Source organism: Falco biarmicus, chromosome 8 (genome assembly GCF_023638135.1).
Source record: "Falco biarmicus isolate bFalBia1 chromosome 8, bFalBia1.pri, whole genome shotgun sequence".
Taxonomy (NCBI): Eukaryota; Metazoa; Chordata; class Aves; order Falconiformes; family Falconidae; genus Falco; species Falco biarmicus.
Window position 1 is genome coordinate 5,002,603 of NC_079295.1, and position 26,752 is coordinate 5,029,354.

Genomic DNA, 26,752 nt, shown 5'->3' on the forward strand with positions numbered 1-26,752 from the left:
GGCCTCAGCAGCCGGGCTCCCATTGGTCCGGCCGCCGACCGCCCGCTCCCCGGCTCTGCGGGTATTTCAGAGCCGAGCGAGGGTCGCGGCGCGGAGTCGCAGCGGAGCCTCGACCTGCGGGTAAGTGCGGGCCGGGCCGCGGCGAGCGTGTGAGGTGCGGAGCGGGGGTGGTGGGGCTGCCCCCTACCCTCCGCTCCCGGGGAGCCCGCGGTTCGGCGGCCGCCACCCGGGCCTGGTACCGGGAGCGGCTCTGCGGGGTCAAACGCCGCTGGAGCGCGGGGGAAGGGCTGTGGTGCGGTGGGGGCCTGGCAGCGCTGGGTTAGCGGCCGGGCTTGCAGAGCTCAAAGGCCTGAAAGGGCTGCGTGCTGCGCTCGAACGGGGGTGTTGGAGCACAGACCCGCGCAGCTCTCGCCGCCCGTCAGGGGCGCCCAGCTGGGCCCTTCTCCCCGGGCACCCGCGGGCTGTGCCCCGGGCAGGCAGAACGGCCCGCGGGCTGCGCGGCCGACAGCACCTCGCGCGGCAGGTGGCCGAAGGCGGCAGGGTGAGCCCTGGGCCGCTGTGGTGGTCTCTAATGCCTTCTCGGAAGGTCCCAGCTTCCCACTTTTGCAGTGTCTCCCTGCTCACATCCCCAAGGATTATCTTTGCTGAATTATTATTTTGCTCTGTAAGCGCCTCTTTGTATGGTTATCTGCCACTGCTCCCTAGTCCCTTCCTAGTCTGGCAGCTTTAAAACACAGGAATAGTGGAATAAGTCTTCATTTAAGCACTCGGGGAAAAACCCCATCAGACTAACTTCATGCATTTCGACAAATTCTTCCAGCTTTCCTCACCAATGTCACATATAACTGTTTGCCTTGGTACCACTACAGCATACACAAATGCTATGTTACCTATAGTCTGAATTCCATGCACATCAAAATCCTCAAAGCCCTCACCTTAAGCATAATAGCATTTTTAAACTCTCATTTGCTTCTTATGTAGCATGTGCCATTTGGCAGGCGAGGGGACTGAAACACTAATGAATTTGACAGGAAGCCACATACAAGATAGCCCTCTGCCCCAGTGCTGCCCTGTTCTTTGGATGGGTCCAGTCACCCTTTTTTAAAAAAAGTTACAGGTGGACTTCCATCTTACCACTCATGTTCTCAGCCTGAGCTGTTCCTTGGACATATCTTTACATGCCATTTCCACTACAAGATGCTAGCCTGCAGCCCACTAACTGATCTGTGGCTGGAGACTGTACATCAGAACATAAAGCCACTCCGTCATGGAAGTGTTACTGTACAGCGTGGCTTCTCTCAGTCATATTAGTTCATTTTAAGTAACCAGTGTCTGCTCCACACAGAACTTGAATTTAGCCTGAAAATTCAAGGGCATAGCAGAAAATTTTTCTTTCCAATACTTCTCCATTTAAAGTGGCTTGAGATCTAGTCCATTTTCAGAGCAGGCAAGTGGGGACACAAGTAGCCCTTGAAAATGGACCCCTAGAGGTTTCTTTTATTTTTCCACTCACGCTCTTGGTGATGGGAGTACACCTGCGCCAACAAAACGTGAAACTCCACATACTGGATCTTGATCCTGCGGAGTATAGGTGTCAGACACACAGGTCCTCATTCCCACATCCCTGCTAAGCAAGATGACAGTTGCCAGTACTCTAAATGCTGTGAGAAGGGGTTTAAAAGAAAAATGCGACTTCTCAAAGGGAAGTGTGATCTAGGTTCAAGTTATTTTTCACAGAATAGTGCACTATCCTAACTTGAGTGTTTTGTGTTTAAAAAAAAGTTAAACACAGAAGAAGTTGTATTCAGTTTTAACGATTAGCATCTAAAACTGTTACAGCTGAAAATAAAACGGTTTTGTTTGCTGGAAATGCTTTTCCTTCCTACTCCTCTGTCATGGTCTAACCACAGCTGGCAACCAAGCCCCACACAGCTGTTTGCTCACTGCCCCCAGGTGGGATGGGGGAGTCAATCAGAAGAGCAACTCGTGGCTTGAAATAATGACAGTGTAATAGGTAAAGCAAAAGCTGCATGCACAAGCAAAGCAAAACAAGGCATACATTCACCACTGCCCGCAGGCAGGCAGGGGTTCAGCCATCCCAGGAGAGCTGGGCTCCAGCACGCATAACAGGGGCTTGGGCAGACAAACACCACCACTCCAAATGTCCCCGTCACCTTCCTCCTCCTTCCCCCGGCTTTATATATTCAGCATGACACCATATGATATGGAATGTCCCTTTGGTCAGTATGGGTCCACTGTCACAGCTGTGTCCCCTCCCAACTCCTTGTGCCCACCCAGATCTTCCTCACTGGTGGGATGGGGTGAGGAGCAGAAAAGCCCTTGGCTCTCTGTAAGCGCTGCTCGGCAATAACAAAAACAACCCTCTTAACAGTTTTAAGTACAAATCCAAGACACAGCCCATAGCAGCTACTATAAGGAAATGAACTCGATCCCAGCTAAAGCCAGCACATCTCCAATTTTGCTGATGTTCATGAAAATCGTGAATGAGTTACTTTTCACTAGTTCAGTCCAAATACTACTAAAACATTTACACTGATTATTTCCCGCTCTCCTTCCTCAGGATGACTCAGTGGTATCAGCTACAGCAACTTGATTCCAAGTTTTTGGAGCAAGTTCACCAGCTATACGATGACAGCTTTCCTATGGAAATCAGGCAGTACCTGGCACAGTGGCTGGAAAACCAGGATTGGTAAGCGTAGAAGTGGGCTGTCAGGTTGTGGGTTAAGCAATGCAGTTACAGGCAGCAGGGGAAGCAAGCTGCTAGGTGAACCTTTGCTGGTATGACAGTTCAGTAGCTGTGTGGGTGCTGTAGCCTGTGTTCCTGCCCCTCTTCAGGGCTTTCTAGAAGGACCCAACACGTAGCATATCCGATTTCCCTTGGTTGGTCTGTAACAAAAATGGCTGTTTTAAAACCCAATCAATTACTACCTTGGCAGCTCAGTCTCTCACTGTTCACATACTGAACTTTTGCCAAGATTTTGGTGGAGTGTCTTCTTTTAGACGAGTGGTACAACACGCACATGCATCACGTTTGCTTTTTAGCTTCTTGATGTGCGTGGAATGAGTAAATGAAATTGCACAGAACGTGGCAAGCATAATAGAGAAAAACATTTCTGTGTCAAGGAAAGTAAAGTCAAAGTTGAGAGAATGAAACTGGTGTATATTTGAAGGCAATTCTTACTGCTTGCATCTGCTACAACTGGAGTTGGGAATTAAAAAAATTAGTCCTGTATGCATTTCTTGAACACGGTGTTGAAAGTGTGTTTAACACAAGCTTGCCTTAAATTGTTCTAGGGAACATGCAGCCAACAACGTATCTTTTGCTACGGTGTTATTCCACGACCTGCTCTCACAACTTGATGATCAATTTAGTCGATTCTTGATAGAAAACAACTTTCTGCTGCAACACAACATAAGGAAGAGCAAACGTAATCTTCAGGTACGCCTGGGGTATAATGCCTGCACATTTGCTTGAATTGCTTCAGTAGTGCAGTTGGATGCCTTTAAGCAAACTACCCTACCATGAGGGATTTTTGCAGAGAATGTGTGAGAATCTTAATTTAAAAGCCAGAATTCAAATGTTGCTCCATTTTTGTTTTTAATTGGCTACAGTTATAAAGTTACCATTTCAGTACTGGTACAGTTACAGTTTCTGAGAACTCGAGGAAAAAGGAAGTTGTAGTTTGCAAGGTGTTTGCTATATTTATTTGGAGCACTTACTCGAATGTAGTTTCACTTACCCCACCCCTTGCCCAGCAGGTTTCCTCAGCATCCCAATAAGCTGATGCAGAAGAAACACGGGAAGAAATCCTGCCCGTTTAACTGCAGAGCTACAGTTAATAGCAGAGGACTTGTCATTAAACAGCACTTCTGTGCACCATACTGTACTGACAAAGACAAGGGCCAAAGTAATTGGTAGCAAGTGGCAGTTGGAGCATATCCTTAGTGGGCTTGATTACTTTCATTAGTCCTCCCCTCCTCCCTGTAGGGCTTTTCCATAGAGTCACCTTCTCCACAGCCTGTTGCCCACACACCTAGCTTCTCCTCACCACACGTCAGTGACTGGGGGACTGTTTTCTGAGGAGAGGAGACATGACCAGGCTGTACTTGTAAGGCCTGGTGACCCCTCGGGGCAGCCCCGTTCTGAGCGGAGCACAGGCAGTACTCCGTCCAGAGCATGTTTCAATTTTATATGCCTGTGGAACAATAAGGTTGAATTTGTATCCAGCCTTGACTGCGTGTCCATAAGCAGCAGCTAACAGATCCCCTCTGCACCACTGAGCAAGAGCTGTACCTATCAAACTGGAACAACTGCTCTTCAAAACCAGCAGCTGTACTTCAGAGCTGTGGGAGGATGGCTCTCAAGAGACGAGCTCTCTCCCGGATTGTAGGGTAGTATCTCACTTCTCCCACTACCGTCTCTGACCCCTACCCGTTTTGTGCCAAGTCCCATCTCTTTGTACACTGATGAACTAAAAATAGAAACTCATTCTTGGAGATAGTTTCAGCTGTCACACTTGCTGTAGGCTTGGAGCACGCTATGGCCAGCGGGTGCCCCAAGGCTCACAGTCACCCCCTGATCTTTTTGCTGATCGGTTTAGTGAGGGACAGGAAGTTACGGGTAGGAACTTTTAACAACATACTGTCTCTAATGCCAGGATAACTTCCAAGAAGACCCAATACATATGGCAATGATCATCTACAACTGTCTGAAGGAAGAGAGAAAAATACTGAACAGTGCCCAGCTGTCAAATCAGGTAACAAGTCTTTGAATGTTTACTGTGGTTGTATCTATCCTTTGTTATTTGGGACAGAGGGACCAGAAGAAGACTGAAAGAGGAAACAGGCTGTTCTCTCTCTGCCCTGTTTCTTAAAGACGGAAGAGTGAACACCAACAGCTGGACAGTGTGGTTTGTTTGTGCTGTATGAAGCTTTTGGAGGGGAAATGGCCAGGAAGTAATTCTTATTCCTTGACTGATGTAAAAGCTACACTTTTTTTAATGCTTCTGTAGCATAGCCTGATGTAATAAATCTGATGAGCACAATTTAATAATTACTGCTTGCCTCATTTCTCCATCAAGATTTGATTTTTTTCTTCTGCATTTTACTCCTGAATTTAATCCATATTAAGCAGCTGAGCCTTATTGCTTCTGTGAACTCTCTGGGAAGATGATGCATCATTCTCCTTCCCAGTTATCTCCAAGTATTTCTTTTTTTTTTTCTTTTTCTCTCTCCAAGTGAAGCCCATCTCTGAACTATAGGTAAAGCCATATTCTTCTCCTTCCTTATCTGTTCTGACTTTTCATCTTTTTGTGTTTTCTTTGCAAGGAGAACTGTTTTGCAATAAGAACATTCTGCAGTTGGGAAAGGCATGCAAACTGTATAGCTAGATGTAATCCACTTACATAGTGATAGTGATGACTGACCAAGCGTGATACTGAAATACTTCCCTTTAGGGCAAAGCTGGTAGAGTGGCAAGAGCACCCTGGCACAGACTTTCAACAAGGAACCCAATGCAACTGTGTCCAAAACAGCTCCACTAAAAATATGACTGACAGACCCCTTGTAGCTGCAGCACAGCTGTTCAGTTTCTGTTCTGGCAAAAGCAGTCATGACTGGCTTTCTAGCACACAATGTATTTGAGTCATTAAAGAGGGAAATAAGTCCTCCTATACTTACTGTTGGCACTAGGTACGACAGCATGCCCTACCTCTGCTTTCTGGTAAGTGTTCCTATTTCCCAAAGCCGAGAAGATAAAATGCAGAGCAAGGCCAATTAATAAGCATCATATAAACCAAAAGGAGAATGTTAGAGTATGCTCAGATCGCCTGAATAGTCTGACTTAAACCTATGATGGGGACTTTTTGCAGTTTACCAAAATAAATACCTTAGATGACCTTAGCTTAAACTGAAGCATTAGTCAGACCAACAATGCATACCTGACTGTCCCACACTGGAGGGACAGCAAGTTTCTAACACCAATTGTTTCATTCCACACATTAACAGTACATCTTGTCTTTCAAATTACTACAACTCTCCCTTAGCAATATCATGCAATAAACTTCCTGAATGATATTGAGGTCAGCTTTAAAAAAACCTACAGAGTTCTAAAAATGTGTTTCAATGGCCTGTAGGAAAGAAACTGCACACCAAGTTACCCTTTTTGCCTGTCAACAGACCTATCTTGTTCTTGCTTTTAGCCCGTTTCTCCCCATATCCAGTGTGGATGAATCTAATACCTGATGTAGACATCATCCAGCCTTCAGGGTGGTGGTTTTCTTGAAACACATTTAGAAGATACATGAAGATAAGCAAAACAAAAAAAATGGATTTGTGCAGAGAGAAAACAGAATATGTTTATAGCTTTATATTGCTACGGATGAAAAAAAAAAGCAGCATTACCTCGCAACTGGCATTTTTAGTCCTCCCTTGTTTCTTGCAAATTCACCTGAACTCGATTTTATGTTATAAAGCCTTAGTATAATTTATCAGAACAAGCATGCTTCATCATGTTTGCCAACAAGAGCCGCTAGCTTACATTAATAAAAAAAAAAAAGTATTTACTGTCATGGTTCACTCTGGTTTGACTTCTGCTGTTGTTCTGCTTGCTTCCCTCAGATGGAAGTAGGGAGCATACAGAACACTGTGATTGGGATGCTGGACAAACAGAAGGAGCTTGATGCGAAAGTTAAGGCCGTAAAAAACAGCGTTATAGTAAGTATAGTATGACTTCGGAAAGTAGTGTTTGTTGATTCACAAATGTTGAAAAGCTTTCAGTACGTAAGACTTCTAAAAGGACAAATAAAAATCAGGTAATGGTTTGGTTTTCAAGGCTATAACCAGTGATTGAAAAAAGAAAGCAATTGTTTGTCAGTAACACCATAATGCAGATTGGTATTTGACTAGTTTAGCAAGATCAAATTTCTTATGCCTGAGTATTGGCAACAAAAGCATTTTACCTATCTGGAATACTGAGGAAAAACTAACAAATCATATACTGACCAACTTGTTGTAAACTAGAAGATAGATTTTCATTTAACACATACACGTTTGTCATCTTAACAAGTAGTGTCATGACAGAAAGCTTTTATCCAAGCAATATCTAAGAATCTGGAAGTTTGTTTAAAAAGCTGTGTGCTGTTCCAGGTTTTTCCACTGTAGCCTAGGTTCTTCTAAACTCTGGAACTTATGGAAAAGCCCTTATTGTCTAGCCATATATTTAAAATCACTAGATTTTTAGTTAGCTGAGAAGAGGGAGGAAGAGTGAATAGAAGGTGATTAAGTGTAGGGTTATTTCCTCTTCGGGAGTTCCAGGAAAGGGCATTACAGAGGTGAAATCCAGTTCTGAAGCAAAGGGCTAGTACCAGGTAGTTCCTAGTCAGAAGTAGTCTTGCATTACATAAAAATATTGAATAATTGTGGCCACCCTTCATTTGTGCTTTATAGGACGTAGAGCAAGACATCAAGACATTAGAGGATATGCAAGATGAATATGACTTTAAGTGTAAAACCTTGCAGAATAGAGGTGAGTAATTTATCAAGGACACACCCTACTGCATATAATTTGTAAGAGTATAAACTCTGCTGCCTTGTGTCAGGAAACGAAACCTAACAATGTGTAGCCAAACATACTGGGAACGTCCCTCCTCTTTAATTCTACTTTGATAATGCCCCTCCATTAATGCCAATTTACACCAAAACCTAAATTCCTGAAAATGCATTCTCTGCATCTGTCTGTTTGTACAAGAGAGCCTCTTTTGTTAACACAGACAGCATTCCTTTGTCCTTTATATCTCTTTGCTGCTAGAAGCTGCAAGCCCTATAGATTCTGTCACTCTTCAACCATACACCTAAATAGTTAAGTTTAGGCTTTTCTTTGCCATCTTGTATTTCACAAATGCCTTCCTGCTTCAAGTTTTGTATTTTCTTGTGTACTGAGGGAAGCACATGCAGCTGTAGGTCACACTGGTTTTATTATATAGACCTGCCTTTTTCTTTTTTTGGCTACTTTGTTCTAGAAAAGGCTTCAGTTTCCAATACAAATTGGCAGTTGATCATCCCTCAGAAGAGGGATGTGTTCAGAAGATCCCAAGGGGAGCACTGAACCAGGATCTTGCTCTCTGTACTCGGGGGCAGGGAGCACTTGTGTGAGGCAGACAGGAACCCCTACCCTCAGGTCGGTGGGGAGCAGAGGTGGTAGCCAGGGCGACTGTAGGACCTGTCTGCCTGTGCTGCCTCAGGAGGCTCCTAACAGCCTCCCTTGAAATAACCTGGCAACAGAAGTTAACCGTTAGGTAATGTGAATGATTAACACCTGAAGTCAGCACGAGAGCAAATTGCTCAGTGTGTATCTTTACACAATATAATCATTATTTTACATAAGGTTCTTGCACTAAAAAGCAAGCAAACTCACATCTCAATTACTTTGCTGGGATAGTGGCTTTTCCTTGCATTAGTGCTTTAGTTGCAGACTCTGTCCTTTCAGAAGCAGGAAAGGAGGAATCCAAAAAAAAAAAAATCTAGGAGATAGTAAACATTTCCTCCCTTAAGCTTTAAAGATACACTTCACTTGATGCTGGCCAGGCAGGTCCTCATGTACACGATTTGGACTTTTTTACAGAGCATGAGTCCAACGGTGGGTCACAGGAAGAATATAAGAAAGAACAGATGAATCTCAAGAAGATGTTTTTATCACTTGACCTCAAGAGAAAGGTAGTGCTCAAATTTTCTTTCAGAAGGCAACAGCACTTCATTTTGAACACATGTTCATTTTCATTGGATTGACATAAATTATAATAGAAAAGTTTTCTATTATTATCTGTTAAAGTAAGATTTCATTTTGTCCATCCTGACTAAAAATCTAGAATCCCTGTAAGCAATTTTATTTCTCTTCTAGCAACTTTTATCACTGTCAGGTAAAACTAGACAAACAACAAGAGGGAAAGTGTCATATCAATAGTCATGTTCTTGAGGAAAAAACCGATTTAAAAATTTGCAGCTCTAATGGAGTTAGTACGCTCCCTCTTGTTGCAGTGCTCAAATCCACAGCAAGTACTGAGTGATCCCAGATATACACTTGGGAAAGACATGGAAGAGATACACTGGCTCTTCAGAATTTAGCAATAGCGACTATGCTTTGTTTCTCCACTTAATCTAGCAAATCCTCCAGCTAAAATGCATGCGTTTCTAGGAAACATCCTCTGTTGACAGAAACTATTACTTTGAGGTGCTTGCAGAGGTTTGAGAGACAGATAGCATTAGCTAAAACAGTACTTAGTTTTCCTGTATGAAGTCTTTTTAATAAACAAGGTAATTTAATACTCTCTATAGGAAGTAGTGAACAAGATAGTACAGCTGCTGAACACCACAGAGCATACTCAGAGTGCTCTTATTAACGAGGAGCTGGTGGAGTGGAAGCACAGGCAGCAGACTGCGTGCATTGGTGGGCCACCCAACGCCTGTCTTGACCAGCTACAGAACTGGTAAGTCTTAGTCAAGAACTGCAGCGGACAGGAACCTGCAAGCGTGTTATGAAGGAACACCAGATCCGTGAAATACACCGATTATTTATATTACGCATTTTTATTCTGTCACAGCATAACTATGTTTCATTGATTTTATTACCTCACCATATTTCCAATGGGTGAAAAGTGTTCTCTGTGCACCACCTAGTCCTTAGGGACAGTCACCTGGCTGGTGTCTCAGCACTATTACAATACACAATCTTACTACTTTTAGCGTGCTTTTGTAATTGTAGGTTCACCATTGTTGCTGAAAGTCTACAGCAAGTTCGTCAGCAGCTCAAAAAGCTTGAGGAACTGGAACAGAAGTTTACCTATGACCCTGATCCCATCACAAAAAATAAACAAGTTCTGCAGGATCGAACATACAGTCTGTTCAAACAGCTCATCCAAAGGTAACAGACAAGAAGAGTCTTTTTGTGCTTGCATGAATAAATGATGGAGAACACCTTCCCTTCTGTTCCCTCAGTATTTCCTGCATGCTAATTTGGCATTTTCTGAGGTTTTCCAGGGCTTGTCACAAACAGTAAACTGACTGGCTTTGATGTTTACCCTATCTAGGTTTTCCACAGGTTTAGGCTCATGGAAAGGTTTGTAATCAGTCATTTAATCATAGCTCCTGCTAACTACAGTCTACGTTGACTACAGAATCAGACTCGTAGTGTTTTTTTGTGCTTTAAGCTTCAGCCCTGCAAAATTCAAGTAAATAGAGGCAAGAAGCCACCCGCAGCACCAAGCTGTGCCCAAGATAAATACACACTAGATTCTTCAGCCCTTTTTTCTCTGGACACATCCTTTGTCTCCAGCATGGAGAGGCCAGCACTACTGCTGTATCATCTCTAGGATGTGAGTTACTATAGCTGATAGTTGCCCCACATAAGACCAGAGTCCCATTCCATAAACATACAACAAACAAAAATCAATGCTGTAGAAGACTTTAACCTAGCAGGAAAGAGCAAGGACTTAGATACAGTAGGTAACACCCTGTTACAGGGGTCCAGAACCCACATTTCTATAGTCCCGTTCAGGTGCTTTGACCACTTGCCTTTCATTGGAACTGCTTTTCAGTGAAGTGATGGCAGTGAAGAGCTGTAGAAATCCAGCTGCTGTTTAGTTATCTTGCCTGTGCTTACAGTGGAAGGAAAAGTCTCCATGCTGCCTAGGACTCTGTAGCATTAGAAACGCTTCAGGATTTGTATCTACCTAGCACAGTGTTACATAAAAAGATGCTAGAGATGGCAGCAGTTTAGGCTGTTATCAGAACAGGTTGGCCTCAGGGGTTTGTGGGCTTAGCCAGCCCTCATCAAATCCGCACATAGCTTAATCTAGCTCTTGGGCACCTATTTTGACATAGCACTGTAACCAGAAGAATTTAGTGAGCACTGGGAATGGCAAAGGAAGCAACATTCCTCACGTGTGTTATGCTACGTACCTCAGTGTTTACACACTGTTGGATTTCAGGGAAGTTTGAGGTAGCAGTCTCCCTTCTCAAGCCATCAATTTATTTAGACAAAGCCAAGCCACATGAAATCACTTTATGCTCGCAATATTTCTAGCCCCATCAACAGAAATGAAAGAAAATTACAATCTCTGTAGACTGAAACTGAACAAATGAAGTATATAGTACTGCTGGTAAATCACCATTCCTGTAAAGTTTAATTTTTTATGCAATTTCTTATTCCTTAAGAACACTGATAAATCAGAGTGACTTTAATCTGTTCTTTCCATAGCTCCTTTGTGGTAGAGAGGCAGCCTTGCATGCCAACACATCCGCAGAGGCCTTTAGTCCTGAAGACAGGCGTACAGTTTACTGTAAAGCTGAGGTATGTTTTCCCCTTCCCACTCATTGCGTGGTAAGCCTTTCATGTCACCGGCTTCCTCCAGCAGAGCACGTTGCACATCTTACGCTGTAGCCCAAGTGCTACGGTCAAAAGGAAGCAGGCTCCATGTGGCGTGGGGGCATCTTCTAGCAAAGTTTAACTTGCAGTCACCTTCTACTCTTTACCAGAAATGGGGGGTATTGAGTGTATGAGAAACACAACCAGAGCACTTAGTCATGCAAAAGAATAACTCATTTGCCCATCTAGTTTCCTTTTTAATTACAATCGTGTACGAAGCAAGCCTGGAGCCTGCATGTGGCCCCGAGTTGTGCAGCTCAGGTATATCTGTGATAAGTAATACGATAGCAGAGAACCTATCTTTTGCAATTGGCAATAGTTTGGGTTTGGTTTTTTTTTTCCCCTCTTTCCAGGTTGCTGGTGAAATTGCAGGAATTGAACTACAACTTGAAAGTGAAAGTTTTATTTGATAAGTATGTTGCATTTTTCTCATCCCTTTATACATTAATAGTAAACAGTCCCCATGTTCAGAAATCCAAAAGGCTGTCATATTTTTAAGTGCCGAGTTGGCCAGCAGCAGGCTGGTTCCCCGTGGCAGCAGGTACATCCCATCCTCCCTTTTTCTTACCCATACCCTTGCTCTAAATCTCTTTCTGCCATTAGAGAAATGTCACAAAGTACAGACGGCCTCAGCTTCTTGCCACCAGCTCTGCTCAGATGCACCAAGGAGAGCTCGCTTCTGCTGAGTGCGGGCACAGAGCAGCACTTAAGCAGCATGTGCACTTCTAAACTTCACTGTTGCAGATGTTTCAGTTGGGCTAGCTCTAGGTGAAAGTGTAGAAACTGTTTTCAGTCACATAATTTAGTTGTGTCTTTAAAATACCTTCCTTTTTGGGTAGCCTCTAGTGATGAGTCTAGCTACCCCTAAAGCTGTCTTTGAATTAGGGGTATAAACGAGTCTACCTTTAACATGTGAGACATCCTTAACTAGTGAAAAACTATAGCAATAGCAATCTAAACAGACTATTACCAATATTTTGTAAGCAAGTTTAGCTTTTTATGAGCAATACAGTTCAGATGAATTCAGCATTTACTTAAAGGGCAGGGAAATAAATGTAACACTGTCTCCAAAATAATGACAGTGGCTGTGCTTTTAAGAAAGCAGATGAGGTTTTGTCTTCCCATTCAAGTCTTTAGGGGGCATTCCATTCGCTTGAGACAGCTCTGAGGTCCAGAAACTTGCATGGAGTAGGGAAAAGGAAAACTAATTCTTATGTGGATGTGGGAACCGAGGCTTTGAGAATTGCACCAGATATAATGCAACTCAGTAAAATCCTGAGAAGTGGGAAAACCAATTCAAGTGATGCAGCAATTTATTCTGCAATATTGTATGGTTTGAAAGCAAATTTAGAATGACAGAGCTATATTTTTTTTCCTCAGAGCAAGAGTTGAAACCTATGTGGTAAAAGGACTTTGATTATGAGACCCTCATAGCAAAATTTAAGCCTCAGTTAAAGACAGCCTGCATAGCACAATATTTGACTGCTTGAACCAATTGCCTCCTCTTGTGCACAAAAGGCTTCAACCAGTTCTCATCAGCTGTCAGCTGCTAAAACACTTAGTCTGTGGCAACATCTTTGAAATATTTTTGTCTTTTTTTTTTTTTGACAGAGATGTAACCGAGAAGAACTCAGTCAAAGGGTATGTAGCATCGCAGTTCGGTATATTAATGTTGGGTTTTTTCAGTGAATTTGAGACTCAATTCTTTTCTGTCTTCATGCAGGTTCAGGAAATTTAATATTTTGGGAACAAACACAAAAGTAATGAACATGGAGGAATCTACTAATGGAAGTCTAGCAGCAGAATTCAGGCACTTGGTAGGGGATTTTTTTATTGGCACATCCATTTAATTGTGTGGGTAGAGGGTGTGGTAGGAAGGATAGAGATTGCTCTTACTGAAGTCACTGTTTACTTTTGTAAAAGAGGAACTGTGATCATCTCCCCTTTTTCTTTGTTCTTCCGTTTTTGAAATCTTTGGATCAACTGAAGTGCTGTATCTTTTGTCGCTGAAGTAGGGCCAGAAATGCATTTTCTACTATGTAGAAAAGTATTTTCTACTATGGAGCTTGTGTTGCAATGAGTTCTTTGGAGGAGGAAGAAAAAAAGCCTGGAAATGTTGTTCAGAACAGACACTGTCTGGACTTTATTGTCCAGTTCAGAGGGTACTTTGATAACTAGTATTTCATCTGATCCTTCCTGATTCACACTGCTGTTCTTACAAGGCCTCTTACATAAAGTCATTACATCGTAACGGTGCAATATCTGTTTTCACAGATGAATATAAAAGAGTAGTAGTTACCTATAGTTTAATCCTACGGCTTTCACAGCTTCGACCCAAATGGAATCAGACACTAGTGCAGCCAGTTTGCATACAGTTGATCAACTAGAGCATGCAAGCATTTCCATCCTCTACCACTTTCATTTGTGGCTGATATAAACAAGTGACGGGTTTTTTTTGTTCATTTGCAGCAACTGAAAGAACAGAAAAATGCAGGGAGCAGAACAAATGAGGTAAGCAGCACAAACATTTGAGACAATTCTCCACTCAGCCTGATGAAGAAACACACAGGTTGACAGATCAATCAATAGGAGTTCAGGGCTTCTAGGAAGTGATCCACGTAGGAGGCATCTACAAGCAAGAACTACTGCCAGAATGCTGTTCCTCTGGACTCTCCCTCACTGGCATCTAGCTTAAACATTTCGGTTAGGACTTTCTGGCAAGGACAGATTTTTCTGTGGCTTCTAGGTAGGAGCCAAAAACCCCACAAACAACCAAAAAAGGTGCTTAGAGAGTACGAATTTTAACAGGCAGTTTTAGGAAGTCAGCAGCATCATTTGACTTTGACCTGTAAACTGTTTCTGAAGTCTAGAGCAAGTAACCTTAGGCAGAAAAGGTTCCCCCCCAACCATGATAAATCCCCTTACCTTCCCCCCAGGCAGTTTTCAGTCCCTGAAAGGTTTTCCCTTTTTTCTTTTTTTTTTTTTCTTTTTAAGGGTCCTCTCATTGTAACAGAAGAGCTTCACTCTCTGAGCTTTGAGACACAGCTGTGCCAGCCTGGCTTGGTAATAGACCTAGAGGTATGTCCTACATGAAACAGATAGACTTTAATTCCTGTATTTCACTCATGCTGACAATCTAAACTTTTTTTTTTTAAAGCGCTGGCTATCAAGCACTTTCAGTTATTTCAAACTATATGAATGAGATTCCACAACATCTCTGTATAGACACATGCAGTGAGAATGCTGTCAGATCTCTGGGTAAATAAGAGTAGGTGTTCTTTGCAGGCTGTCTGATAACCAACCCTATGTTGTAAGCTCTAGGTATCCATTTCCCTTTATTTCAGAAGCAATATGCTATGTACCATTACTATCAGTGCTATCATGTCTGACACTAAATGAAAGTCTTCATCAGATAAAAGTCACCTAAGTCTTTCTAGCATTTCATCATACTAACATTTTCTCCCTGCGTGCAAACTTCAAGTGAGAAAGTGACGACCATGCAAGGAGGGACTTACGATGGCAGTGTGTTTGAGGATAATCTAGAGGACTGCAGTGGCAGCGCAAGGTAGTCTGACATGTTTCCTTTTGTACCCTTTCAGACAACTTCCCTTCCCATTGTTGTGATCTCAAACGTGAGCCAGCTTCCAAGCGGATGGGCTTCTATCTTATGGTTCAACATGCTATCTACTGACCCCAAGGTATTTGCAAACCCCCAAAAAATGCATCAGAAATGCTATGTGTAATTTTCAAGCATTGTCTCTATATTTTTTCCATGCAGTAACTCTTAATGGCTTTCAGGTGTAGCGAGAGGCACAGTGACTTCCCTATCCTAAACAGAGCAACCTTCAGATCCCACATAAGGATAGTATACATTGTGTTAGTGTATACAGTACACAGCGAGAAGCCAAACATTCAAGAATTAAAATACAGCGCATTTGAGTAATCTAGGAATTCTACCCAGTGGGAGAAGACACATCCAAAGCAGAGCCCCAGAGGTTGCTTTTTGCTTTTCCTGGTAAAGAGTGCCTACCCCTGTCAGACTAGCAGCCTGCACTCGCTGAGCTGTCTCAAGCTGACATCCATTCTTAAGTCTTCGTTTTGTTTTGGCAATACACTTTTATTAATTTAAACAGCATTCCAAAAATCAATGTTTATTAACTATAGATTGTATTTTTCCCTTCCATTCTAGAACTTGTCCTTCTTTCTGAATCCACCTTATGCAAAGTGGTCTAAACTTTCTGAAGTTCTGAGTTGGCAGTTTTCTTCTGTAACAAAGAGAGGACTTAATGCAGATCAGCTGAGCATGCTGGGAGAGAAGCTACTTGGTATGGCCTGCTTCCATCACAGATGTCCTCTTTGAATTGAAGCTACGTCTTCACTGCAATCTTATTTTAAGTTTTCATTTCCTCTCACACCTTTTCCCCTCATACAGTATCACTTTAGAGTAGTGAAGCGTTTTCCAGTTTTCAGTATGGTAGAATTTGTAGATGAAGGTCAGGTCATGAGAAAATCCACAGTTCTAACTTAAGTCCTATGTATTAGGGCAAGGCAGACTGGGGCTACTTTTGCCTTTTGAAGAGCCACTAATGTAGTGCACATGTTCAGTCAATCTTCGAGGTGTGGCTGTTTCTTGACTTTTTTTTTTTAATCCATCTCTGTTAATTTTAATTTCACACATGCCCCCAACTACGGTGGGGGCTTACTCTAACAGCATAAATACAGCTGCAATACCAAAATGCAAACACTATGAAACTTTTAAAGGACATCAAATGGAACATCTCCCAGGCAAGAGTCCTTAGTAAAAGCCTAATCAGCCACGAGCTTTGTTTCCAGACTCCTTGTCAGTTTGCCTGATAGGCAGAGCACTTGACACCGCTACTGAGTTTGCATAGTAGACTAGGTTAAGATACCATTGTTTCAGCATATTCTACTAACTTAAGTTTCAGGAAGCATTTATATTTAAAAGGATTTGATGTTAGTGGGTTTAGGTGGTAAGTACAGCATTCAAGTAGTCTTTTCCTTTAATTTCCCCAAGACATAAGATCTGACAAAAAGCTTACCGATTTAATAGATTACTTTTTCTGAACTCTTCTGGGAGAGTAATTTCTTTAGTTTAATTAACCATCATGAAGACAAAGTGACCACTGACACATTTCTGTAGTCACTTAGCATTTCAGAACTTCAGAGATTTTGTCAAGCTCTGGTAGCAGCAAGGATGCTATTTAAATCTCTACAGCTAAAAGTAGTTCACTACTGAGACTGTTCAACAACCTGGATTTTTTTTTTTTCTATATTCAGGATTCACTAGTGCAAGGGGACACAGAATCTAACAGGGTGCCAGGATACAACTCATCTGCTGGTTTTGTGATGTGAAAGTTGACAGAATCTTGCTCTCTAACACTAGCGGCACAGAAACCAGCTCCCTAATCCTATATATATTTTAGGGAGATTAGAGGAAAAAGCAGCATATGCCCGACTTCATTGAAACACATAGTGTGATCTGTAACAGAAAGGATTTGGCTCCAAATACAGTCAGGGTCCTCAAAGCGCTAGCTAGCTACTGTAGTCACAGCATAGGATTTGCTTTGCTGTTTGAACGTGGTTATGAAACACTAACATAAAAACAAGGTAGGGGGAAATGATTACAACAGGAATGACGCGAGTCTGTGGTTGGGGCAGACCTAGGAGTCAAGAGTTTCTGGAGCAAGAGCCCAGAAGTCACCAGAACAGAGAAAAAGTGCTTAATCCCAGAAAGATATTGTAGAGTCTGCTGCGCTCCTACAGCAAAGCCTATGGGTTGCAGTTCTCTCGTTCTCTACTTTTTGCTTTAAGAGATTTGTTAAGGAGAAGAGATGTGCAAGATTTCAGTCTGCTTCCTGGAAGCATTTTGAAACTGGCAAGTGTTAGGTGTAGCACAGCACAGAACGCCTCAGAACAAGTTGGTTCCCATTATGCAAGGTCTGTTTAATACATCTGGTCATTCTGATGCAAACTTCTCCAGAGGGGAACTTTGCAAGCCCTCTTTGCCCTAGTCATGAAAACACAGTAGTCCTTTTCTTTTCTTGCTTAGTACAACAGCTCAGAATTGTAGATAAACGCTGAGAACTTGGTGCTTTAGGTGCTTTCCTTCCAGCCTAAGTAACTTGCACAACATGACTGAAGTCAGTTTATTCTGTTCAGGGCCAACAAGCGGAGGATCTCACGATGGCCTTATTCCTTGGACAAGATTCTGCAAGGTATGAACACAGTTTCAAAACTGAGATGAAGAGGGAACTCTTGGGTTGGTTGGGTTTTGTTCCCCCCACCGCCTGGTGCTTTCTTTTTCAGAAGTATACCCAAATTATTCTAGAGTTTATATGGTTGTGGGAGGTTTTAGTGGTGAGGTTAAAGTAGCAAGAGGAAAAAGGGCTTGTAACAGCAAGGAGCAGATGATTTTGGATTGCTTTTGAGTCACATAAAAATGTAGAATAATTATAATAAAAATATGTAGAAAACCGCATCTTTCAAACACAGCATCTTTGTTATTATTAAAGCAGTTGCTGTTAATAGAATAGCTCTCCAGTTTAACTATTACAGAAAATTTTTACAAAACCCCCACATGGCAAGATGCACGATTCTTTTGCCATTGTGAAGGGCATTTCCCAGACTAGAGGCAACTGGATTAGGCTAAGCAGAGGGCAGCCAAGAGGGTCAGCGTGATGGCAGAAAGCCACATCATGAGATTTCATAACACTGGCTGCAGCAAGGCAGGAGGCTGCATCACATTTTCTTTGGCTTTAGACCCTAAACTGGTATAGATAAGTGGGAAATGACAGCAGGCAGAAGCAGAGCAAAGCTCTGGTGACCTACAGGTACTCAAGGTCATTAATACGAGTGCTTCTGAGGAATTGAAATCCGAGTTTGAACAGAAAATGTCTCTGAGCTGTTCTGTTCGCCAGCCTTGTTGAAAGCCCCACAGTGTTGGATTATTTGGATGTCCCAAGAGCGCCAACAGGGACAGTACCCAGGCAGAAACCAGAGCCATTCACTGGCTCTTAGACCGGTGGTATTGCACGAGAGGTGATGGGTCATGGCTTTGTGGGTACTGTAGGCTCATGTAGGCATTCACTCACATTGCCTCTTGCCTAGAATTCTGTACATGCTTCATTCCCAATAGTTTCTGTCCTTCTGGAGTAGAGAAGGAGAAAGAAGGAATTCTAAGAGAATACAGGGAATGTGGGGAAAAAAAGGGGAGAAAAATGCTGGAATAAGTAGATGCTGGCTCTCAGCACTGACAGCTTGCTTCCTTTCTGCTTAATAAAACTGATGTTTCATTATCCCTGTTCTCCCCCCTCCCCCCCCACCTTTCCCTATTCTGAATTTCAGGAAAATATAAATGATAAAAATTTCCCGTTTTGGTTGTGGATTGAGGGAATCCTGGAGCTTATTAAGAAACATCTCCTGTGTCTCTGGAATGATGGGTAAGATGTAGTTATTGCCTCCAACCTTTCATTTAGGCTACAAGTTGCATCCTCAGGTTGCAAGGTTGTTTGAGAAGGTACTTTGGATCCAATAAAATAGAACCTACAACCAGAAAAATCTGAGGCAAATTAATTCTAGTAGGGAAGAATCCTCTAATGAGGCAGCTGCTTAAAGCAAAAACATCAGATGACCAAGCTGTCCCACTTAAGTCACAGAGCAAGGCTTTGAATGTTAGATGGGTTTTTTTTTTTGCCTCTGCTCACACTGTATGTAGGTTCTTCCCACTGTCTAAAACGGAGCCTCTCTTGTGTTGACAGGGAAGACTGAAGTACAACAAAGTCATCATCCATCTTAAAAAAAAAAAAAAACCAACAAAACATACACCACAAAATCCAACAAGCAAAAAGCCTACCCCACAAGCAACCATCGTGGTGAGCCTCCTGAGGGTGGCAGCAGCCAGATTCTGAACTTCTGTGTCTACAATATGAGTCCAGAAAGTAGGTTTTACTGATTTTAGTAGAGTATTAAGTAATTGCTGCCACAGACAGGTTTAGCCAGGGTCACAGTGACAAAACCCTGTCGACAGCACGCTCACAGCAGAGCATCCTAGCATCCCACAAGCTTGCAGGATCTACAACAGCAGGGTTGCTCTGTCTTGCTATATTCAGCAGAAAGCTTCCAATTACTACCCCCCAGCTCCAGATCGGTTCTGTCGAAGCCCTTTATAGTGCAAGCCTTGTTTCTCTGCCCAAACCTACGTATTTCTTAGCTAAGCAGACTCCAGTGCAGTGGGAACTTCTGCTCCCATTACTGAAGCAGAGTTGCAGTTCTGTCCTGTTTGGTGTTCCGCCTCAGCACGGCTGTGTGCCTGCAGGGTTGGTTCTGCGTGTGGCTTTGATAGTATACAGGCTTGAACAGCGTTACTCATTGCCCTCTGTTACGAGGGCAATCCCCTGCTTAGGGTTTAATGGAAGAGAGGTGCGAGCTAAATCCCGAACGCAGTCAAACCCAAAGATTTACTACTCTTAGGTTTCCCTCTCTCAGCTGGCTTTGGTGGATAGTCACAGATCTTTGTTTCCTAGAAAGGCAAGAAGGGGAAACTGAAGGGAAAACTCCTGTCAACTGCAACGATACTTGAGTGGGAAAGAGACAAATCTATAGTATCCACTAGGATAGAGGCTCCGCTTGAATACAAAAGAATAAGTATTACAGCCTCAACAAGCATTGTTATACTTAAGGCATGGAAAGGCAAAACACTTTCATTATACACAAGATATTGGCTACTAAACACATTTGTTACCCAAAGCATGCCATTTAAAAAAGAAAAAAAAAAACCACAACAAAGCAAAACAAACCCCCGTAAAACAGGATAGCTTACAGCAACTCAAATTCTAAGCAAAGTCATGATTTTAGGTGGGTGTGTTGGTTTTTTTTTGCAAAAGGCGCTTTTCTTAACTGAACGGACAGAAGGACAGTCGTACTCAAAACTTCATTATCGATGGAGTATTTTAAGGAATAAGAAGCAGTCCAAAGAAATTCTGACCTTTTTAAACAAATCACCTGGGGTTTGACCAGGGTTGTGCCCTAGTACAAGTATGGCTTGTGCAGCTCACTCCCCACTGCCTGTTCATTTCCTATAATTACCCCATTGGCCTCCTCGCCAGTGACATTCGCTGAACATAGTGAATTTGCAAGGTTAGTCACACAGGCTTAATAGCTCATCTAGAAAATGCATGCAAGGAATAAAGCAAACCCCACCCCTGTACGAACACAACCTGGTAGCTAGCAAATTCTGCTTCATCAGCCAAAAAGGAGAAACAGCTGTTCCTTAATACACTTTTGAAGTTAAAACCACTAGCTGGGATCCAACCATATTACATATAAATTCACTTCTGCCTCCACAGCCCAGCTTTGACAGTAAAGAACAAGCTCTCTTATTCTGAGCTCAGAAAAATATTTGTATAAGCCACAAGGCCAAAGGAACAGTGCCGAGGAAAGCTGTGGCGATTCATGGCTTCCACAGGGCAGCTCCAGCCTATCCATCCCACTGCTGGCTTTCCAGCTGTTCACCAGATAAAACCTTCTGTGAGGCTTTTTACAAGTATTTCAGCTCTTCCAAGTGACAAAAGCTTTTTAGTTTTCTCTACCTAGCTCAGCACAACTTGGGGTTTATGTTGAGGTGTAAACTCAAACTTTTTCTTTTCAACATTACAGCTGCATCATGGGTTTCATCAGTAAAGAGAAAGAACGTGCTTTGTTGAAGGACCAGAGCCCAGGAACATTTTTACTAAGATTCAGTGAAAGCAGCAAAGAGGGAGCAATCACATTTACGTGGGTAGAAGGATCTCAAAATGGTAAGCCAGTAACAGAGAACATCTGTGCCTTCAAAATATGTTTACATGAGAACAAGAAACCTTCACACTCTTCCACACCAAGAGCCAACATGATACACCACCCTCGCAAGCAGCAGGCCACAAACGGCAGCAGACATAGACCTTAGCGCAGCACATGAGCCCCACAGCGACTTGTTCAGGGTTTCAGCTGGGGCTGATAACACTGCCCAGGTACTGCTGCTGGCCTGGAACTCTGCTGAGGACAAGCTGCCTCCCCCCCCTCCTTAAGTTCTTTCTTAGCAAGACACCCTTAGTACATACACACCTGCTTCTCCCTCCAAACCCATATCAGCTTCCTATCAGAGATTTATTTCCCAGGATAAGTTCGCTACAGCCACATTCAGCACTCTGTATTACTGTTCTCTCCCACTGCTCCTCATATACAACACTCCCTTCTCAAACAGCTTTACTTTAACTCATGGTCCAAAACATTTGATCCTCCTCACATTCTCCATAGATAAAGCACATACTCACTTCATTTTCCAAGCAGTTCTCCTTCCACCAATTTCCAAAAGGCTGATGAGGAGCTTGCTTCTTCAGTTAGCTGGGCTGTTCTCTCCTCCTTTTTCAAGGAAACCTGGAGACTCAAAAACTGCAAAAAGATCCCACCCCAGCCAGCCAGCCAGCCAGCCAGGGCTCCTCTCTTATCATACTACTTAAATCAGCCCCACCTGCCAGGATGGCACAGCTGCTAGCATTCACTTGGATGAGCCCAGGATCTACAACAGCTGGAAGAGAAACTGCTGAATGTACTTGAATGACTTCTTTCCCTTTGCTGCCTTCATACCTGAGACATCCAAAAATCAAGTAAAGAGAAAAGGCTGATAGTATGTGGAACATTCAGGGAGGTTTTACCTTTCTCTTTCTATGATGCATAAAAGCTCCAAGTGGTATCTTGGGATCAGGCTTCCTGATAGGCAATAGAGTTGGAATGACATCATTTGGAAGAAGGTTGAAAAGGTAGCGCGACTTAAATTAGTTGATGAAATACTGCAGTTAATTTCCACAGCCAAGTCACCCCAGTCATTCTGAATGCAAACTGCACCAGGAGCCATCACTACGTGCTATCCCCCCGTATGCTCTCCTGTCCCACAAAACAATTATGCTCCTTTTGAGAGGCATTAAATATTTACCTGTGGCACAGTAGGTGTCATCCAGGCGAGCCTTTTGCTTATGGGACCTCTGAATTTGTGGAAGTGGCTGCAGCTTTTTAGGACAGTTTTAGAAAAAAACTTTGAAACCACCTTTAAGAGTCACTGCTTTTCTCCTCTGCAGAGCCCCAGTTCCATTCGGTAGAACCGTACACCAAGAAGGAGCTCTCTGCTGTTACGTTCCCCGATATCATTCGCAACTACAAAGTGATGGCAGCTGAAAACATTCCTGAAAATCCACTGAGATTTCTGTACCCAGATATACCCAAAGACAATGCCTTTGGCAAATACTACTCCAGGCCTAAGGAGGGTGAGTGCTAAAAATGGCTCGTACGCTGTCAGTGCGATGTCTGTGCTTGAGGTGCTTGGGCACTGTGTCGGTTTGGTGGCATCGAAAGAAGGGGTAGCGCTTGGTCGGAGTGTCCTGGCAGCCTGTGGCACGCCGGAGTGCTGCCCAGCTGCAAGGCGACAGCTTTAGTAGGCTAAGAACAGGTCTGGTTTTAAAGAGGTGCAGCATGAGATCTAGTCAGATCAAAAAAACCCCAAAAATAGTTGTCACTGGCCCTTACATGTGAGCCTGTGAGGTATTTCGGAGATGTAGGTTCCTGCTAGCAGCCGGAACCATGGCTCACATTGGACTGGCACAAGGGCTGGGCCTGCCTGGGCGGCCTGGCAGCACGTGTTGGAGAGCTACACCAGACTTTAGTGGGGGCTCTGTTCCCCGTTTTCGATAGGGGAAGAGCAAAAAGGAAAATGTGTCTTAAAAATGGAATAAATTAACCATAGTGCTGTGTTGATAGAGCTACATCAAACTGTAGCAGGGCTTTTGTACCCTGTTTTCTATAGGGGAAAAGGAAAAAGGAAAATCTGACTAAAAAATGGAATAGGTTAACCGTAGTGCTGTAAAATGCATGAGAGAGACTTGCCCCTTATCTGGGTCACAGGCTTTATTTTTGGTACAATAAAGATGGCAATGTGAAGTAAACCTGCTGAAAAAAAAACCCAAGCTTTTTTTTTTTTGCTTTTTTTTTTTTTTTTGTCTCCTTGAAGCACCAGAGCCTATGGATTTGGATGGTCCCAAGGGAAATGGCTACATCAAGACTGAGTTAATCTCCGTATCTGAAGTGTAAGTGGAATGCTGGATTTCTAGGAACTGATCATAACTTTTTTAGCTGTGGTTCATGGGTATTCACAGTATTTAAGGTGTAGGCGCTCCTGTCAAATCCCTCCTCTCTCAGAGGATCTGATCACACTGCGTGCATGCAGCGCAGTGTTCGAAACACCAGGTTTAGGTAAAAACCCTAGAAACTTGCAGGTAGTTGTACTGGCAAGTAATTTCTTGAAAAGCAAGTTCTTACAGACTTGTTGGGCTTCCATTAGAATGTAGATCACCGGGTAGGCCCAGTTTTCGCTTAAAGCCATGCTGGCTTCGTAAAGTGTATTGCACACAGGCTCGGTCTTCTTCACAAGAGACCTCATTAGTGGCCCTTCCGGACTCAGAGCCGGACACGGCAGCCCAGATGTGCCTCACTTTTACAGTGAAGGTTTTACCTGCTCTTCTCCTCCTATTAGCCACCCCTCCAGGCTCCAGTCTCCAGAAAATCTGCTCCCCATGTCTCCTGAAGAGTTTGACGAGGTGTCTCGGATGGTGGGCCCAGCAGAGATTGACACTGTGGTATGTATCATAAACCCTTGTGGGAGGCTTGAGCTGGGACATGCTTTTTTCCTTTGTTTTTCCCTTCGGACGTACATCAGACACTTGACAAGCTAACGCTTCGGAACGAGTCTGTTCAGACGCGTAGGAAGAGCTGGGAATCCCGAGTTAGACTGGGATTGCTATCAGTTGTTCTTTCCCCTTGTTTGTGGGGATGAGGGTTAAGGACAGGAGGGGGAGGGAAGACGTGGGGCAGGAAGGAATAAGGCTGTGCTCCTTCCGAGGGGTCTGGGTGGGGAGGGAAGCTGGAGCAGGCGTGCAGCTTGGAAGCGTTGCCGTCCCAGCGCTGCTGAGGTACCGCCTGTTAACAGACAGCAGCCTCGTCCTTTTGGGGTGTACTTCAGAAAAAAATTCCAAATTGAAGCGTGGGGTTGTCTTCTTTTTTTTTTTTCCCCCATGGTAGTTTGATCCCAAGATGTGAATCTGCTGCTCTTTGGCGAGGACCTGGTTGCACTTTGTAGTTAGTAAAGGGCAGAGTATTAGGTCTTTACTTGGCTTGTTTAATTGACATCTACTTTTCTTGTTGCAGATGTGTTCAGCATATTCAACTTAAAGGCTGAGCTTTTTACTGCTGATTAGCTTACGCATCCTGCTCTGCAGTCAATGGCTTGGTGACACGCTTCGATTCTTTGGTTTCTCAACCTGAAGGTCCAGTAGCAGTTTTTAACTCATGGGCATATGGACAGCATTCTGAGCAGCCTCCTTAGGTGCACTGGTTTTGTTTAGAAGTTCTTTGTTAAAGAATTGCCAGTTGGCGAGATACTGCGCCAGAGCCGAGTTAAAGAGGAGGATGGGAATGAGAGGCAAGAGTGATGGGAGAAACACGCATTTTTTTGTTTAAGGGAATTAGTTAAATTTAATGTTTAAAATAGTTGGCTGTATGTAGGCGGCTTCAAAGGAAAGCTAGCTCTTCTGCGGAGGTTCTGCTCAGAAAGCTTGCACCTTCTGTGGGAACTGCTTCTCAAGAAATTTCATAGCTTTGAATTTTCATCTGCATCACAGAAGAGAAACGCTCTGCAGGTATACACCACACTGAACCCACGTGCTGCTGAAGTTTGACCCGGTTTAATCATTTCCTAAGGGCATGGTGCAGCGAGAGAGCATAAGCCGAAAATGTTAGCTGGGTTTCATGTTCGCTTGTTTCTTAAGGCAAGGTCTCCTTGTGTAGGACATCTAGCACGACCTTTCTCACGAAGAGCACTTCTTAGGCCACCACCTTAAAGCTGTACTGGAACATGCTGAGCTTGTAGCTCAACGGGTACAACCAAGACTAAAGCCTCTGCAGGCTGCAGCCGTGCTGCCTAGCGGCAGCGTCGACCAAAACGAGACCTACTCTTAAAGACTGCAAAAAGGGCTGGAGGTTGTTTTTATTCGCCCTGTTTGATCTAGCAAGGTGAGGATCTGGTCGCTCGTATCTTTCACAATAACAGATGTGCCATGTAGGTTAGAACAAGTGGAATGGAACTTCATTTTCTCATGTACTATGAACCAGGGCATTTGTTTTAACTGTTGATTTGAATAGCTAGAAGACCTTACAGGCTTTGATAATGAAGTGTTTTTGCAATTAGGGATAAAGCAAAGTGAAGAAGTTAAATTTATACGGAGCAATAGCTGCAGGGCATGCCATCTTTAGCACTTAAAGGATGGAGTTACCAGAGCAGGAACAGGTTTGTTTCTCGGCACCTTTGAAGATAATTAACAACTCGCAGTCAAGAGGCAAGGCTCTCTTAAGCAGCTGGTCTCTAGGATGCAGCCGAGCGGAGGGACAGACCACAGGACCCCGCACACAGCACCTTTAGGTGGCCCTGCTTGAGCAGGGGGGTTGGACAAGGAGACCTCCAGAGGCCCCTCCAACCCCAGCCCCTCCGTGACACAGTCGCTGCTGCAGCTTCTCCAGGCGCTGCCATCTGTTCCCAGTGCCTGGCAGGGTGGCAGTGGCCAGTGTCACTCACAGGGACTGCAGTGCTGCTTTGCTGCCCCTCAGAAGCGCTGGATCGACCAGCTGCTGCTCAGAAAAATAAATGGCTGGTTCAATTTAGTGTGCTGTGCCCAGGAAGACTGATGTGCCCCGTGCAGTCAAGAGAAAGAAAATCCGAAGGACCTAGAGCACACAACGTATTTAGCAATGCTTTCCATTTAAACTGACTTTTATTTTTGGTGCCCCAGGCCCCTGAGGTTAACAGTGCTACAGAACATCACGGCTGGTGACCTGATGCCTTTATCTTACTATAACTAGCTGAATGTGTGTCTTTACTGTAACAGAAAAATCCAGTATTTGTTTGTTGAGCTACATCTCGTACTCATGTTCTGTATGCAGCTGTTTATTTTCACTACTTTTATACTTCCAGTTTTATTGACGAGGGTGAAATTTTCTTGTGAGATTTAAAGCAATCAATGGCTTTGTCTTTACACAGCCAGTGTTTTTTTCCCTGATGGAACATTCTTTTGTCATTTTAAATAAACGGAACGGTCAGTTGACGCTTTTGTCCCTTCTCTTGTGTTTTGCCTACTTCTACTATAAAGATGACGAGTCTGCCAGTAATTCACTGTGTATCTCATTTTAAACTTGTTTGTGCAACTGAACGGTTACAGC

At 43.5% G+C, this 26,752-nt stretch overlaps 1 protein-coding gene across 1 annotated transcript; it reads left to right on the forward strand.

The window, feature by feature from the left end:
- Positions 1 to 26,637, forward strand: STAT1 (signal transducer and activator of transcription 1). The gene is made up of 24 exons (XM_056349206.1): positions 1 to 120; positions 2,582 to 2,710; positions 3,316 to 3,460; positions 4,680 to 4,778; positions 6,640 to 6,735; positions 7,468 to 7,546; positions 8,642 to 8,733; positions 9,352 to 9,503; positions 9,779 to 9,937; positions 11,273 to 11,365; positions 11,794 to 11,853; positions 13,052 to 13,081; positions 13,164 to 13,257; positions 13,910 to 13,951; positions 14,435 to 14,518; positions 15,040 to 15,138; positions 15,630 to 15,765; positions 17,621 to 17,676; positions 18,806 to 18,900; positions 21,116 to 21,255; positions 22,570 to 22,755; positions 23,496 to 23,571; positions 24,018 to 24,120; positions 24,689 to 26,637. The coding sequence occupies exons 2-24, from the start codon at positions 2,583 to 2,585 to the stop codon at positions 24,710 to 24,712; spliced, it is 2,268 nt and encodes a 755-aa protein (XP_056205181.1). The 5' UTR covers positions 1 to 120; position 2,582; the 3' UTR covers positions 24,713 to 26,637.
- The last annotated feature ends 115 nt before the right edge of the window (positions 26,638 to 26,752 follow it).

Coding starts and splice junctions, on each gene's coding strand:
- STAT1 (XM_056349206.1), top strand. CDS start 2,583: ATGACTCAGTGGTATCAGCTACAGCAACTTGATTCCAAGTTTTTGGAG. Junction 9,504..9,778: donor CTTGACCAGCTACAGAACTG/GTAAGTCTTAGT, acceptor TTGTAATTGTAG/GTTCACCATTGTTGCTGAAA. Junction 18,901..21,115: donor CTGTGTCTCTGGAATGATGG/GTAAGATGTAGT, acceptor TCAACATTACAG/CTGCATCATGGGTTTCATCA.